The 15,037-nt window shown below is 38.7% G+C and overlaps 1 protein-coding gene across 2 annotated transcripts in view; it reads right to left on the bottom strand.

The window, feature by feature from the left end:
* Positions 1-8,537: 8,537 nt before the first annotated feature.
* The window catches only part of LOC111260691 (DDB1- and CUL4-associated factor 10), a 28,871-nt gene continuing 22,371 nt past the window's right edge, over positions 8,538-15,037 (bottom strand). For both annotated transcript variants that reach the window (XM_022833649.1, XM_086968430.1), the window contains exon 7: positions 8,538-14,979. In XM_022833649.1, coding sequence (XP_022689384.1) covers positions 14,419-14,979 — 561 coding nt within the window. In that variant the 3' untranslated portion in view covers positions 8,538-14,418. The remainder of the gene's footprint in view (positions 14,980-15,037) is intronic.

Below are 15,037 nucleotides of genomic sequence, written 5' to 3'. Positions count from 1 at the left end.
ACTAGATATAAAGAAAGATGACGGAAAATTGCTGATGTTTTGAACATGAGTATATTTGAATTAAAATATCAAGATGATGCTCTGATACTTCGCATGTTAGGTAAATGAGTTCCATCTTCTTTTTTCCTAATGTTACGGGCAGGTACTACCATAAGCTTGGCGTTTTTTTCGTAAGTGGAACGTACAGCAGCGAGATCGACGCCGGACAATCTATTAGCGTTGCAGGCAATGATGCGTTTACCCGTAATGCAAATAGTGCGGCAAAGACAAAATAAAAGGCCAGAGATGACCTTTAGAGATCCAGGCACAACAGAAAGATCAAGGGGCTCTCCGATCTAATTTAGTGGAAAACACGTTAGCGAATTCGTGCCTTTAAGCACACTAACAAGAGGTCAATAATAATGAAAGTTTGCTTAATACATATCTCCTATACATTACAGTACTGAATATAAGGGAAATGTACATCGAAACAGTGGTCCTCATTTGGCTCTACTGTTCAGCCATACGATGCACGTATGAATGGGACTGTAAGGATGGAAAAATGGCTAATTTAATAGGCATCGCGAAAACTCATTCCTTTAGTGGACTTACTTAATAAATAATAATAATTTTGTTATTTGATTGTACCCAACGTTTTAGGTGCGGTCGGGGTATAGTATAAGCAGCAGGAACAAAAGCCCGAACAACAATACGATAACAATGATTAATCGTCTCGCCGCGACAACTCGCTTTTTGATCGTCCGCCTGTATCCCGTGCGAGCTTGTCTTGTATGTGAGTTTGTATCGTGAACTTGAGCGAACGGGTCAAGGGACAGATCAGACAACAGGGACACTTGACGTTCTTCGAAATTTCCCATTGAGAGAGAGAGAAGGAGAGAAAGGAGAAGACAGCGGAATTGCAGCATTATGGGAACGCGCCTTGAAGGCTCTCCGCCGTTCGCACAGCTTATGTTCAATACATCTATATGTGATATTGCAGCGATCACGCTCAAACAGAAGCATGTCAAGCAGCAAATATGTCTTACTGATTGGATACTACGTATTCAATTGTGTGATTTGACTCTGCTCGCAATATTCGCATTACGCCTTAATAATAGAATGCCACGTGGAAGTCGCATACACCTCAGGGGGTTACTTTCGATGTACTCCCTCAACTTCTGATACCAATAATCAACAAAATGAGGCCAATTAGATCCATTTGCCTATTACTTTATCTACATTATTCATTAGCAGACTAGTTATCTGAAATCATGAATAGTAGATATGTTGATTTAGCTTGTTCAAAAGATACTAGTCGGTTCATCATTTGAGAAGTATAGCAATTGCGTTTAGCGTAAAATCCATCCCTAGACATAACATGTTATAGAAAATGAAGACAGCCATTTCGTTGAAGACTAAATGTTATTTAATAAAACAATAATTTAATCGAGTTTATATGTTTGTTGTCATTTGAGGGTATTAGATGCCTCAGCGCTTAATTACGTTTCTAGTGATGGCGTTGTCGAATTCGGACCCTTCATTCTGGTCCTACACGCGGGGTGATAAGCAAAAGAATAACACAATATAATTAATTCTGAAATTCTTCCTTGATCAAAGTTGAGAAAAATTTTATTTAAAAAGTTAATCCTAGGGCAAGCTGTGTTGACGCCGCCCCCACTTAGGCTTGTTGGCCTAATTAAGCTCGTATTTTGTAGGCGAACTGTATATAACTGTATACAAAATATATAACAGCTGTATTTTTTGTTATTTTTTCAATGTATTCAACAAAGATTCTCAATGCAGTTGACTACTATCTATGTTTGTAAGCCCACAATATTTGGAATGGAAGTTAAGTTACTATAAGTAAATTTGTTTTTTTTTTCGCCATTTATTTATTTATACTTAGAGAGAAAAAGTGCATTGAAATGTCTCGACGATTATTGGGGTAATTAGACTTGACAACATATCTAATATATACTAAGATCTGGGAAACGTTAAACTACTTTTCGAAAGTCCCGAGAATATGACTAGGCTGTTGGATGACCTCATTTTAACCCGCGGGAATAGAACCCGTCTCAACCTCAGTAAACTTCACGTTTCCTTGTTGCAATGCTCAAAAACAAGAAATTACACGCTAAAGAAGTGTTTACCTAATTTACATTCTGTGTCAAATGAAACTTGCTTGGGTTAATTGTGCGACACGGTAATAGGTACTCTAACGTGTCAGTAATCCGCCATAAGTGACATGTTACAGCAGCGCAAGCACGAAACCTTATGTGTCGATTCATCTACGTCCAATACTGTCTTAATTAAGCATTGCTATGGGTGGCTAAATTCTATCTATACGAAACGAAGTGTTTATACGTTCGTGGAATAATGGTTATGTTATAACTTGGATGCGACGAAGGTGCTCTACTGTACAAAATGCCTAAATGGAAAGATAAAAAACGAGGAAAGACTAGAGTACGTACAGAAAAGTTCTGAGGCAGAAAGGTTTATAGGAGAACCGTTAAACATGTCATTCCTAAACATGGACGAATGGCAATTTTGGCGTCGTTTACATTTGTTGCGCTTGTTTGCAAACCAAAATCCCTAAGATTCTATTAGGACAGCATCCAGGTCTTTCCATGTGACTTGATCACTGATTTAGGCTAAGACATTGAAATTTAAGGGACAAAAGCTAAAACCGTTTCTTCGTATTTGAATTGGAAATTAAAATGGTCGCCGTATCAGCAATCCCTCTCGTATTAAGTGTACTGGTACCGCGCATATTTTAACGTAATCGTATGTGATAATTACGAGAAGTTTCCACGTACACTGCGATTCGACGTATAAGGTAGAAATACTCTTTTAACCACCTGCGACGGGCTTGGCAGGAACAGACTGCAAACTTGTTGATTTTTTAGTGACATTTTTGTGACAAACAAATTGTAAGCGTCCCGCACACACTGGACCACATGAGACACGGAAAAGTCTACAGTATTATTATTATTCGATATAAAAATCAGGTCCGAATCATTGAACTATGGTAATTTCGTTCATTCCATTGCAGCAAAATTTTAATTAGGCTTTGTTAGATCAGAATGAACTAAGTTACAGCACAACTGAATCCTAAATAAATTATATGAATAAATGATACGGGCTATGAAGAAGAGAGTGATGGATATATGGTCTTTTCCGTGCTACGATAGATTTATAATACAATAAAAAATGCCGTATCTTATTACGTCAGTTAGCGACAATCCAGTTATGAATATCCTGTTTACTATTTTCTATATTTCGGGTCCAAGTTTGTTTTCCAAAGAGTGCTTATCATGTACCGATTATTTTGTGACTAACTGAAACAGCAAGTTAACAAGTAACTTTCGTAAGGTATAATAATGAATTCACACAAGCACTTGTTCACACGAACATAGTTCCGCAAATTCCATAAATTAAACATCCAAGTATTTTTTAAATAATGAGATTGGCCCTCTGGTCCATAATGGCGCGGTGTATACGCAAAAATTAAACGTTGATTAAGGTTATGTGAACTTTAACTTCCATTACCCGTAAATACATACTGACGTGCGCTTAGATGCAAGGTTCAGTCGTTGCCCGATTACGACGGTTGGACCGTTCCCTCCTCAATTTAAGGATACATCAACAATTTCCTCCGCATCCTTAAACCAACATTAATTCATTTAAGTTTCCATAAACCAATACGTAAAAAGTTATTAGACATTATACAAAAAAAGGTTATTATTCACACCACTGGTAATTCTCTAGCTGCTCGTTTTTGCCTTTTGGAAAATAGGTAGTAGGTCGCCGCAACAATCAGCACAGAGACTCAACTAAGAACCCCAATTCCCCAGTTAATGACCGTCCGGTTGTGTCTGTCAGTAGACGACTCATTACTGTTCGTGCCCCGAAAACGTCCAGCCGACACTACAGTAGTTATTCGATGTATGTGAATATGGAGATAGGGATGGTTGAGATAGAGGCCACAAATGGATTTGCAGGTCGGTACAATATCTTCAAGGCAAGTTCACATTTCATAACAGTACCCACGTAGAGTTACACACATGTAGGCATTACGAAACGTTCTTCACAGCAGAATGTACTTAGCTCGGGGCTAATTCATATTGGCCTCATACGCTGACATGGAGGATTATTTCGTCAATTCATTGCAACTATCCTATAAGCCACGATCGTATTTTATTCTGGTTCTAACACAACTCAATAGTTTTGCTGTCTCATTTTCCAAAACACCTATAACTTGCGTACTAGTACCTCAACAAAATAAACAAAGCTCCAGGGAAGGCCGAAGTTCCGTTGGCAATTTGGAAGTGTCATGAGAACTTCCCCGAAAGGTACTCCGCTTGATAATCATCATTAGAAGGGGTCTGGAGTATAATAAATATTATCTTTCCCTTATTGCGCAATCTTATCTTTATTTCAAATGATACGTCGCCATGATATTTTTTCAGAGGGATGTCAATTACTGGAAAAGAGAAGCCTTTTACTATGCTGATAGCTGAAGCATAAACTCATATAGATAAGGGTGCCTAGGGCGTCCCTTATACATAATAATCATCAATTCTGTTCTGTGTGTATCCATAGTGTTGATAGTTCTGACTTCGCATTCTTCAGGAACGCAGCGCGGAAATTGCTCTGTTATGTATTCCCTGCCCTCTAACTCACAACTGCTCCGTTAGCAATTATATAGAGAGCACTGGGTGACAAAATGGCAGATGCAGACACTCATGACTTTTGTGATTTGTCTAAATATGACAAAAAAGAAAAAAAAATGCTTCAGAATGGGCCATTTTCTTCACCATCTTCCGACTGAAATTAGCATACCTAACTTTATGATAGTTCCCTATGCAATCAATGGAAGCGCCATTTGTTGGAATACAAATTTGTCTTCAAAAGTCAAACCATTGGATCCCCACCTTTATTGAGTAAAACGGCATATATATAGCAGTGTTTACTTCGTTGTTAACCTCTGTCATTGAACACAACAGAGAGGTAGTCATTAATACATTTAATTTACTTACACATCTTTCACAAATGAAGTAGAAGACTCACATGCATGTTTGCGATAGACATTGACCAATATAACTTCGGTCACGTTGAGCTGAACATTCTTCGGGTCAACTTCAATAATAAAAATTTCGAAAATAAAAACGAATGTGTCAGGCTTTGCCTTCACCGAAACCAACCAAGTGTTCTTTTACGGCCGTTTATCACGTACATGAGTGTGGTGTTGTCTTGAAGTTTCGTTGTTCAGTTGGATTTAAGCCGGATGATCCAGCTCTTTTTGTAGCTGATACTTCTAGTTTTTATTATAAAATTCGGAAATTGCTACGAGCTACTAATCCAAGAACTAATCAAGTTAGCTGAATTGACTTTAACGGAAGGATATCACGCACATTGAACTGAGATGCCTCAGTTCTCCTGATCCATTACTGTAATTTCTATAGAATATCAACCGTAGACGATTGATTTACTCGAAACCACTCGAAAACCATTATGGCTATTCGCTGAATCTCGGAATACTTTCGTATTTGGTATAGAAACTTGTCTGACCGTGTAGCTCCATTGAAACTCCAAATTTCCAAAATAGGAATCATATTGCTGGTGCCTGGTCAGCTTTCTGTTGACTAGACGCTGAATCTGTCAGCCACCACTTGTCGTCGACGAGATTTATTTCGTAGCTATGAATAAAACTTCTTATGGAGGGTGACTTGCATAATGCCTTTCGTTAAGACCTCATTAAGGACAATATACCCAAAACCACATTATTGAATCCGTTTTAACAGCAAGCTTGAAATAATTCGATACACATTCATGTTTATGAAACAGGAAGCGACTGTTTCTACGAGAAAGCGAGAAAGAGGTTCTATGCTAGCATTGCAACGGCCCAGCTCCAGCTTCTTATGCTTAGCCGTATCCATATGATATGTACCTTAACCTTGATTACAAACAAAACACGTTACCTTACTTAAAAACAAATTTGCATTACTGGCTGCCTATTGGGTCGACCAGAGTATTCAAATAAAGTTGAACTGGAAGGGGGCCCCAGAGATCAAAAATGTGTTCTCGAATAGTTTTTATTTAGAAATATCCAATGGGCTTTCAAAACGAAGGGTCAACGTTGTTTGTATAGCAACAATAGGACAACACTTCTCGAAAACTCAAGATCCCGGTACTTCGACAACATCTCCAACTCCCAAACTTTAACTACTACAAAGGTGAATCATCTTTGACTATACACTGCGTTTTTGAATTCATAAAGCACCTATTGCTTACGGGAAAGTGTTGGTGATCGAGCCTAACTAATATACAGAGTTCTCCATTTGCACCCAAATTGGCGCCGTGCTAGTTGCATTTCTTATTTGAGTTGGCGACACGCCATTATCCGACGTCAAGTTGCTGGTTAAAAAGGAACTCATAGTTTCTTGAGTAGCGCGTTGTGACGATGGGTCACCACTAACTTTTAATCATCGCATTGGCTGTAGTCTATTTTCAGACGTGGGCGCTGTCGAGGCGCCGATCATAGCTGGCGCTCTTTGTTCTTAAGGAAACGGAAAATTTGCCCCTTTCTCATGTCAGCGACTAGAGGCTGGTTCGCTTCTGAATGATTGCTCTTTGTCAATGGTTCGTTGCCGTACACTATCTTAGTAGCAGTAGTCGTAGTAGTGCCGTGTTCCCCCCTCCCATTGAATGCCCCCCCCCCCCCTCCAAGGCAGGTTCATCTGTTGATACCTGTTCACCAATATATTCTTCAAGTGTATAAGCTATCTTTTACAAGATTTCTTCTGTACTTCGGTTAAGTTGAAAAGATGCCAGTCGCACAAGATTCAGCAGCCAACTGATTAAATGAGGAGGCCACTCGGTACGGTGCTTGATACAAATGGTTTAGGAAAGTTGATAATGATATTAGAAGAGCTTCAAGCTAGCATTTAGTACCGATAATTATATTACACATTAGTAAAATCATTAGCTGATTCGCAGCGTATCCATACGTCTCCTTCCTGCTTCAGTGGTATCCATAAGATGCTTGACTGTGAAGGTCGTCTTTTTCTCGATACATATCGCATCTACAATTTCCGGCCAATTTTCATATTCTAGAGTAATCTCCATGAATGACTTCATTTTGTGAACTTGTTTGTAAGATTTCATATAAACTGCAATATCGACCAATTAGAAGACTGGCTAACCAGATTAGGCAAAAGTGAGAACGATACGATTAGGTTCTATATCTAATAAAGGGATGCTCATCTTGTAAACGGACCTAAACTAGGTTTCCTACCTAAAAGAACCGTTGTGACACGCGTAATCAGCTTATCAAACATTAGCATAAAACGCCCAATCAGCATACAAATAGGTCCGCTTCCTGTTCATCTTTACGTACCTGAATTTTAATAAATGTGATACAAACCATGTAACTATCATATTTGGTACCGTATGCAAAAACTTTTATCCTTATATTTGTGGCCTTCTAACTGTTACATGGACAGCATACAAATTTCTGATTGAAACCAGTCTGGTCCATGCCAAGATAGCAAATCATACAAAAGAAATATTGTATATTCAAAGAAACGCAATATTTGTGCTGACAGTCACAGATTGTCTGAGTGTCTGATTCACAGATTGTCTGTGACATTGATTAAGACTGGGGCCACTAAATTTGTTTGAATGGAAGCTTTAGTGCGACTTAATTTAAACAGACGGACTGACTGAAAAAGAAAACTGCGCACAGGCTTTCGTTTGTCAAACCACTATAATCTTCTACCTAAATTGAGATCAGCTGAATCGTCTCACATGGACCAAACCACGAAATTGATCGTTTATATACTTCAATCACTCAAAAGGACTTTACGAATGAGAGTGATAATTACCGACATAATCAAACTATGTAAGCTGAAAGTAACGTACTGTAAAGCAGTAACCTTATGAGGACTAGTAGTGCACTCATGTGAATCTTTCATAGCACATAAAAGCAGGTGGGTACAGCTCTTTGTCTCGTCCTAAACCTCGTTTCGGTGAGGCCTGCAGGCGAGCCGAATCTGACAATCAAGGAGACGAAATTAAATAATATGAAGAAAATACCGTGTTATTTGCGTTTTCGAAGCTGATGTTTACAAAGCCCTATTGTTATTACTGTGTATGTAGATGTTACGAAGAGAATTCTCGCAGACACAAGGGGCTCTCCTAAGATGGTGGCTGAAGATGTTTAGCAGAACCCATTTCTCCAGAAACGATAGCGTTATCGCAGTCCTTGGCTATACGTGCAGCGTCGATTGGTTTAGCTAAACATCGATTCCAAAATGCGTCTCGGAATTTAGTTATCCAGAAAGAAATATTGAGTTTCGATGAACCTTAGCTACCGAATTAAAAACGAAGTAATTGTAACTAACAAACAGTTAAGGGCTTCATTAATATCTTTTCTACGGGCTCGTAAGTGTAACTAAACAAAAAAAAATGGAAGCGAGATACTTTCAATCTGACGATGAAGCCGCTCGATTTTGTTGCGCTTTACTATACACACAGGGAAGAAACACACGTTATCGTCCAACTAGGAAACGAGTTTATTATGCACGATTTTCGATTTGTTGTTATTTTTTCCTGTCGTTGTCGTTATTGTTGCCATTGTTCTTGTTAAGACTATTTTCGTCTTTGTTGCGATTTTCATATAAAATTTCATCGCATTTATTTACAACGTCACATCGGATGCGCTCGAAGGGAACGTTTACGCGTTTTTTTTTCTCGTTTTCTTTATCTCTCCACACCCGTTACACATATATATATATATATATATATATATACGTGATTAAGCTCTGAGTCTTACACTGTTACGAAACGTCTTTGATCGCCTGCACACATCCACAGCCCTCATACCTTCACCTAGAGATAGAGTTCGTTTGCTATAGTTCTCCATGACGCACTGACTTGCCCTCACAGACAGAATCGAATCGATTAACGTGTGAAGGCAAATGAGTTACTGTAGCTACAACGCATATACTAAATCGTTGATAATTTAGACAAAAGACCAAATATAATAAATAAAGTTGCCACTTGATTGTGATAAAAAAATCGACAGACTTCTTTGTTGTTACAGCCAACACCGTTATCCACCATTATTATATTATTCAAACCCACTATTTTTTTGTTTATTTCTACTAAGTCGGACAACTTGTAATGACTACATCTGCTCACACAGAGCAAAGTATAATATCCTATTTTATCTACTTAAGAATATGAATAGATAATGTTCGTACAGTTAAATCCTACGAATTGCTTGCATACTAACTACCAACTCTCCTTTACGCGGCAACATGTGTATTAATAACAATTATATAAGAAACGAAATTCGTTCGGTGTAACAGTAGTGATAATATAGGATACAGTAAAGTGGTGAAATAGATAAAATAGACAGTCTAAATAAATGAAAAGTCTAAATACATTACATTTTCCATGCCTATTTGCGGTATACTAAGCTGTTTTTCTTTTCTTTAAACGTGTATTTACATTGTACATAGATACAGAAATGTAAATGCAGACTCGCGTTAAAATGAAAAAATACTAGAGATGATAAAGTTACAATCATTCTTACATCTAATTCAAGAAATGAATAAAACAATAAATTACGAAAAGTACAATACAATGATTAGTAACAATAATCTTGTACGCTTTACCAGTAGATAATATGTGGTAGTCTATGATTTATATATACTACTAGGATACGCTAACTATATCTATAGGAACAGTGTATGAGCAGCAGTTTGCAGCAACAGTTGTCTTGGGAAGAAACAGAAATAAATAGTAGCTCTTTCCCTGAAGGTTTGGAACGGCTGCATGTGACATTGAGCGAGCATGAGACATCGAGAATAGTACATCAAGTGGCAACAAATAGTCAACAATCGGGTATCTGAATCTCAGCATTTGAACACTGATTCGTTTGAGCTGTAATTCATGTTTATAATATAATAATACCTAATAACCTGATAAATGTTCATGTTAAATAGACTCAAGAGGGGTGAGGCCAACCCATTTTCTACAGAGAATTGTTAAAACAAATTGGTAAAGGAAGGAATATATTTCACAAATAGTGTTATGAACAGTTTTTTTTTTTTTTTTTTGCAAAAACGAAACCGTCGGGTTTTCGAGTATAACTCCATGGTGTCGGAACAGTAAAGCCATTTTACATAATCACGACCCTAGCCCTATTACTGAATGAGCGTGTTGCACTTCATTTAATAACCTAAAAACGTTCAATTATTTCGAAATTGTAACAGATCATGGTACGGTAGCTTATGGATGTGGTGCGAGACATGTCAAACAGTGTCATTTTTCCTGGGCTACTCAATTTAATTGTCTCGATACCTGATTCTGTATTCTGATACATAATATATTCATTCACCTAGATCATATACCACCGAGATCAGCACAATTTAATTTAGTTGACAAACGGTAAGTCGTTGTATCTTGGAGGCATCGACTTCGTCAGTGTAGCGTAGTACCTCAGTTTCCCTTTGAGCGCAAACCCATTAGTTTCTTTTTCTTTTACTGGGCATAAATCTTATACGAGAAGGCAGTCAGACAAAAAAATAGCTATCGTAGTTAGGTGTAGTCCAAAGAGTGTCGGGATATCGCTTTCTGTCATTTCCGTTCACTCGCTTGTTCTTTCCCTTATTTCTGTCTGGTTTACCTGCCTACTCTCACCTAAACTCGTTTTATTTTTTATATATATACGCCCACAGCAAACCTTCCAAGCACTTCCCGGCAGCAACAGCATGCTGCTGTATAGAAGCAACCCAAGTTCGAAGCGTGATCAAATGAAACTAGCATTAGTCAACTTATGCACGTACTTTCTTGATATTATTATTAATATCGTTATTGTTCTTATCGGTGTTGCCATTAGTGTTACTTTGTTGTCAGTGTTATAGTTATAATTAGAATTTAGCAGTCGAGCCCGTAAAGCAAGTCCGGCATATTTGAACTCGGGACTGAGCAATTTTCTATGACTAATGTTTTTTTATATGTTAGTTCTCAATTATTTCTTGAGTTTACTAATCTTTTTTTCAATGTGATAGCTTTTTTTTCGCTTTCCATTGTCTCGCTGTGCCGTTTCAACGTAACACATCATCAACACACTTCGGAATAGATTTGTCCACATTTTTTAAGTTTATTTTTATTGCTTTATTTTTTTCGTAGTAATAGGATGAGCTTGCTTTGTCATGTATCGAGCAGTTGTTGAAATGTAGTTCATTTTCTCTGTGTTCCCATATTTTCGGTTGGTTTGCTGCGCTACCTTAGTTTTCCCGTTCAATTCCTTGATCTGTTTGTGTGTGCCATTCAAAAAAGGCACTTTAATTAAGGTTCGGCTTAATTAAACCAATTAACACACTTCGATATCCTTCTGCTTGCTCGTCCCGGCTGCGCTCAACAGAACACGGAATAGCATTGACTCTCTGTTTCCTACGACTGGTACCAGTTAGACACGACTTGTTCCTACACCCGTAATCGACAGTTGCGGTAAAAGATGTCTTTCACTATGGGGATCATTTTCATTGTAAAAAGCGTTGCCAGCTGGGGACGAATCGGCCGCACATGATAGCAGTAGACCCCGTGTAGCACGCTGGAACAGCCTAGTTTCGCTATGAGCCATAGAGCCTCAGTTCAGAATCTTTTACATTAATTTATGCTAGCTGAATTTCCATAATTTAGAAATTGACATCACCACTTTCTTATACTTGTGTATCTTAATCGGCATACAAAGTTATTACCCTCTTTTAACGTTCGAACTTCATTAATTACCCTTTAGAAGCCGCAGAACGCAAGGTGGCCGCTTCGAAAATTATGACCAGGATTACTTGTAATAATATTAATTATTTACCATTCAATTGCGACTTTTTATCATTTGTTACGAGTGTGTCTTTATGTTTCTTTGGTTTAGGTCGTAGTCGCCGAGATGAACGCATTTGTCGTTTTTGAGTAACATATTTGTGTTTCAGTTTTTTTTAGGTTATTACCATCCTCATAATAATAGTAATTATTAATATTACTGCAGTATTACTTTTTTGTTTTTTAATTATTTGTTTTCCGTCCGTAAGAACGGTTCGACTATTATTTATCACCAGAAAATTAATATATATGAAGAATAAACTAGATTAGCAGTCACGATGAATTGTATGCCAATAGTGTTCTCAGGTTTTCAGTTATCTGTAAACATTTGTCTAGAGCTTGATATTTTAATTTGTTTATTGTTGTCCTCGTCTCCTAGCTTTCATCAGATACATCTGTGCATTTACTTTATATCTATCACCATGTAGAATGTTGTGTTCGCCGGTTTTTTTCTCCTGTCTGTGTGCAGCGCTGTTAGTAATATTGTGTATTTGTGTCTGCGTATGATACTGAAATTTTCTCTATATTATTTTTGTATCTATGCGCTAAAAGAGACCTTGCCGCTGGAGCCCATCGTTGTGTTGTTTTTACGGCCCGTACGTCGACGTTTGCGTTCCTTTCCTTCCTAGGTTGTCTCTAAACCGTTCCAAATTTCCTAAGCTATATGAATGTCAGGCGCGCACTCAGCTTCACATGGGTTGACTATCGCTTTTGCTGCAATTAATGGTGTATTACACACCTAAATATCTTTTTTTGCGTCTGTCCCATTCTTCTGCTAACGTATCAGAATATAATGCAGTATTACAGGTACGTACACAAGCAATGGGTAAATGTTGTTCTTTCATAACGTCTTATCATTCTGGTAGTCTGTCACTAATGGCAGAGGCAACAGTAAGCGCAAGAAGCACTGGGAGAAGTGGCAAAGGCGTATTCAATAGTTAAACCAAATAAGAAGCATAAATATAACGTTTTATGATAGCTACTAACACAGAGCGCGATAAAAAGAAAACCAAAGGAAGAACATGATTTTTTTATATCAGCATAGCTTCGCTATGGACATTCTAAATAACATATGCCTAGGCACCCTATTTTGTTGATGAAGACTTCTACTTTTTGTTGCACACGACCCATCATGTACAACAATATTGTCTGGATTTCGCTAAAACGATGATACACCTGTGTAGGAGAATTTTCACTCAAGACTAATTTGAACCTTTACATTAACATAAAGCGATAATCTACCGTACAAAATATTACTCAATAAAATAGGAAACCATGTTAACTAATGACTTTAAGATAAATTCATTATTTGATAATAATCATTACAACTATGTTTACGATGACAACGGTAGCTATATCCATACCATTCAGCGATATCATTCCATTCAAGTCCATCATAAATGCGTGTTTTGTTTCCTAATATCCGCAAGAGTAACTATTTGTTGTGTCTGTCGACTTCTCCGGTCTTTTTTTTGTCTTGTTTCGTCTGTGTTAGCCGAGTTTGCTTAAACAACTGCACAACTAAAAATTTGCCTGTATTCTCGGACCCCAAAATCGGCTCCAGTCGGCGTGCTAGAGTCTCGTTCAGATCGCGCGAATCATCTTATCTTACCTCAATCATCACTAAACATTCTTCCCCTCGATTTGCCTTTCTTTGCAATCGAGGAAAATGTTTCTTTTCTTCTTTCCTTCCAACACGATACCGCGCATGGCCCTGTAGCATCGAGGACGTGCCAGGGACGCAGCGCGAGCGCATATGCCTTATCGTTCACCATTTTCCTCTATGTTCACCTCTTACACCAATACATTCGCACATCTTGCCAGGTAAATCCGTCTCCTCCTTCTATTTCCTAGACAATCATCGTTATCATCATCACTGCATAATAATAATAATGGTAATTCTATAATAGATCTACCAGTGGGCCGATAATCATTCAGCTTTATCTCTTGCCACGATCGTTTTTGTATTTTGCCGTCAAGCAGCATCTGTATTGCGGCCGCGCACAACAGATTTACACAAAAGCGTTAACCAACATGAAGCGAACATATTTTGCCATCCCATACGTCAAACAGCAGCTAACATGCACACGCGCACACACTCACACACCCGATTAATCTTTGCTGATATTGCGACTGGCTTTGAAAAAATGCTGATTTTCGGCCTTTTCCCATGTTGCTGTTGTTATTGTTGGTATGTTATTAGTATTGTTATTATGATAATTATATTATTACATTGATTACCAAAATGGTTCGTTCGCCTGTGCTCAATGTTTCGTCGTTAACGGAAACTGCTGCTACTACCGACGACACCAACGACATTCGAAGCGAAAGAAGCCATCCTGAATGTCGCTGTCATCGACATTCACTATGACACCGCCAGTCATCAATGAGTCACGATGACCGCCAAGCCGTACATGACTGTACTGCATCTCACACAGATACCACATGAACAGCTCAAAGCTCAGCTTGGTCCGGCTATTATTCTCTTTTACTGACTATACGTTACAGACACGGCAGGTCAAAAAATGGTCTAGACTAGCCTTGAGGTTAAAATCTTGGCTGATGGAAGAAGACTTTGCCGCTGAGGCAGCCAGTCACAAGAAGGTGCTGAGTTGGTGAGAATTTCGAGCTGACAACGTAACTCTTGTGGTCACCAATGTTCGAGATCTCGGCTAGGCGGCGCGGCCGACGCGGCACGCAATCAGCGAGCTCTGAGCAACGTTCATCAAATGCAAAAAGGCGTACGCCGTAATGGTATGGACTGCAAATCACACGGCCGTCTGGGCTGAAACACATCTCTTTGATAAATCCACGCCCTACGTTGGGCTCCTCGAGGTAGTAGAGCAGCCGCGGTATGTCCTGTTTCGCCGCTGGAGATCCTTCTGACCAGCCAGGGGATGTCGGGGCTCGCTCACGCATCGATCCGAGATCCCGATGCGCAACAAGGTACACACGATCATTACTCCGCTGCTGCGATATCAAAAGGGGAATTTCGCGCATTCGAGGATTTCGTACCTCGACGCGGGGTTCTCCTCCGCCTTGCGTTGACACTTCAAAGATGCGGACCCCGTCCAAACTGCTGCCATCTTCTGAGTCGGAGCTGTCCATCTACCGAACAAAGGAAATAAACAATACGTTTTTATTGACACAAAATGCGAATAGTTTT

This window comes from Varroa jacobsoni, unplaced genomic scaffold, assembly GCF_002532875.2.
Source record: "Varroa jacobsoni isolate VJ856 unplaced genomic scaffold, vjacob_1.0 scaffold_466, whole genome shotgun sequence".
Taxonomy (NCBI): domain Eukaryota; kingdom Metazoa; phylum Arthropoda; class Arachnida; order Mesostigmata; family Varroidae; genus Varroa; species Varroa jacobsoni.
Note: the sequence above shows the minus strand (reverse complement) of the source record. Positions and strands in the feature narration are given on the sequence as shown.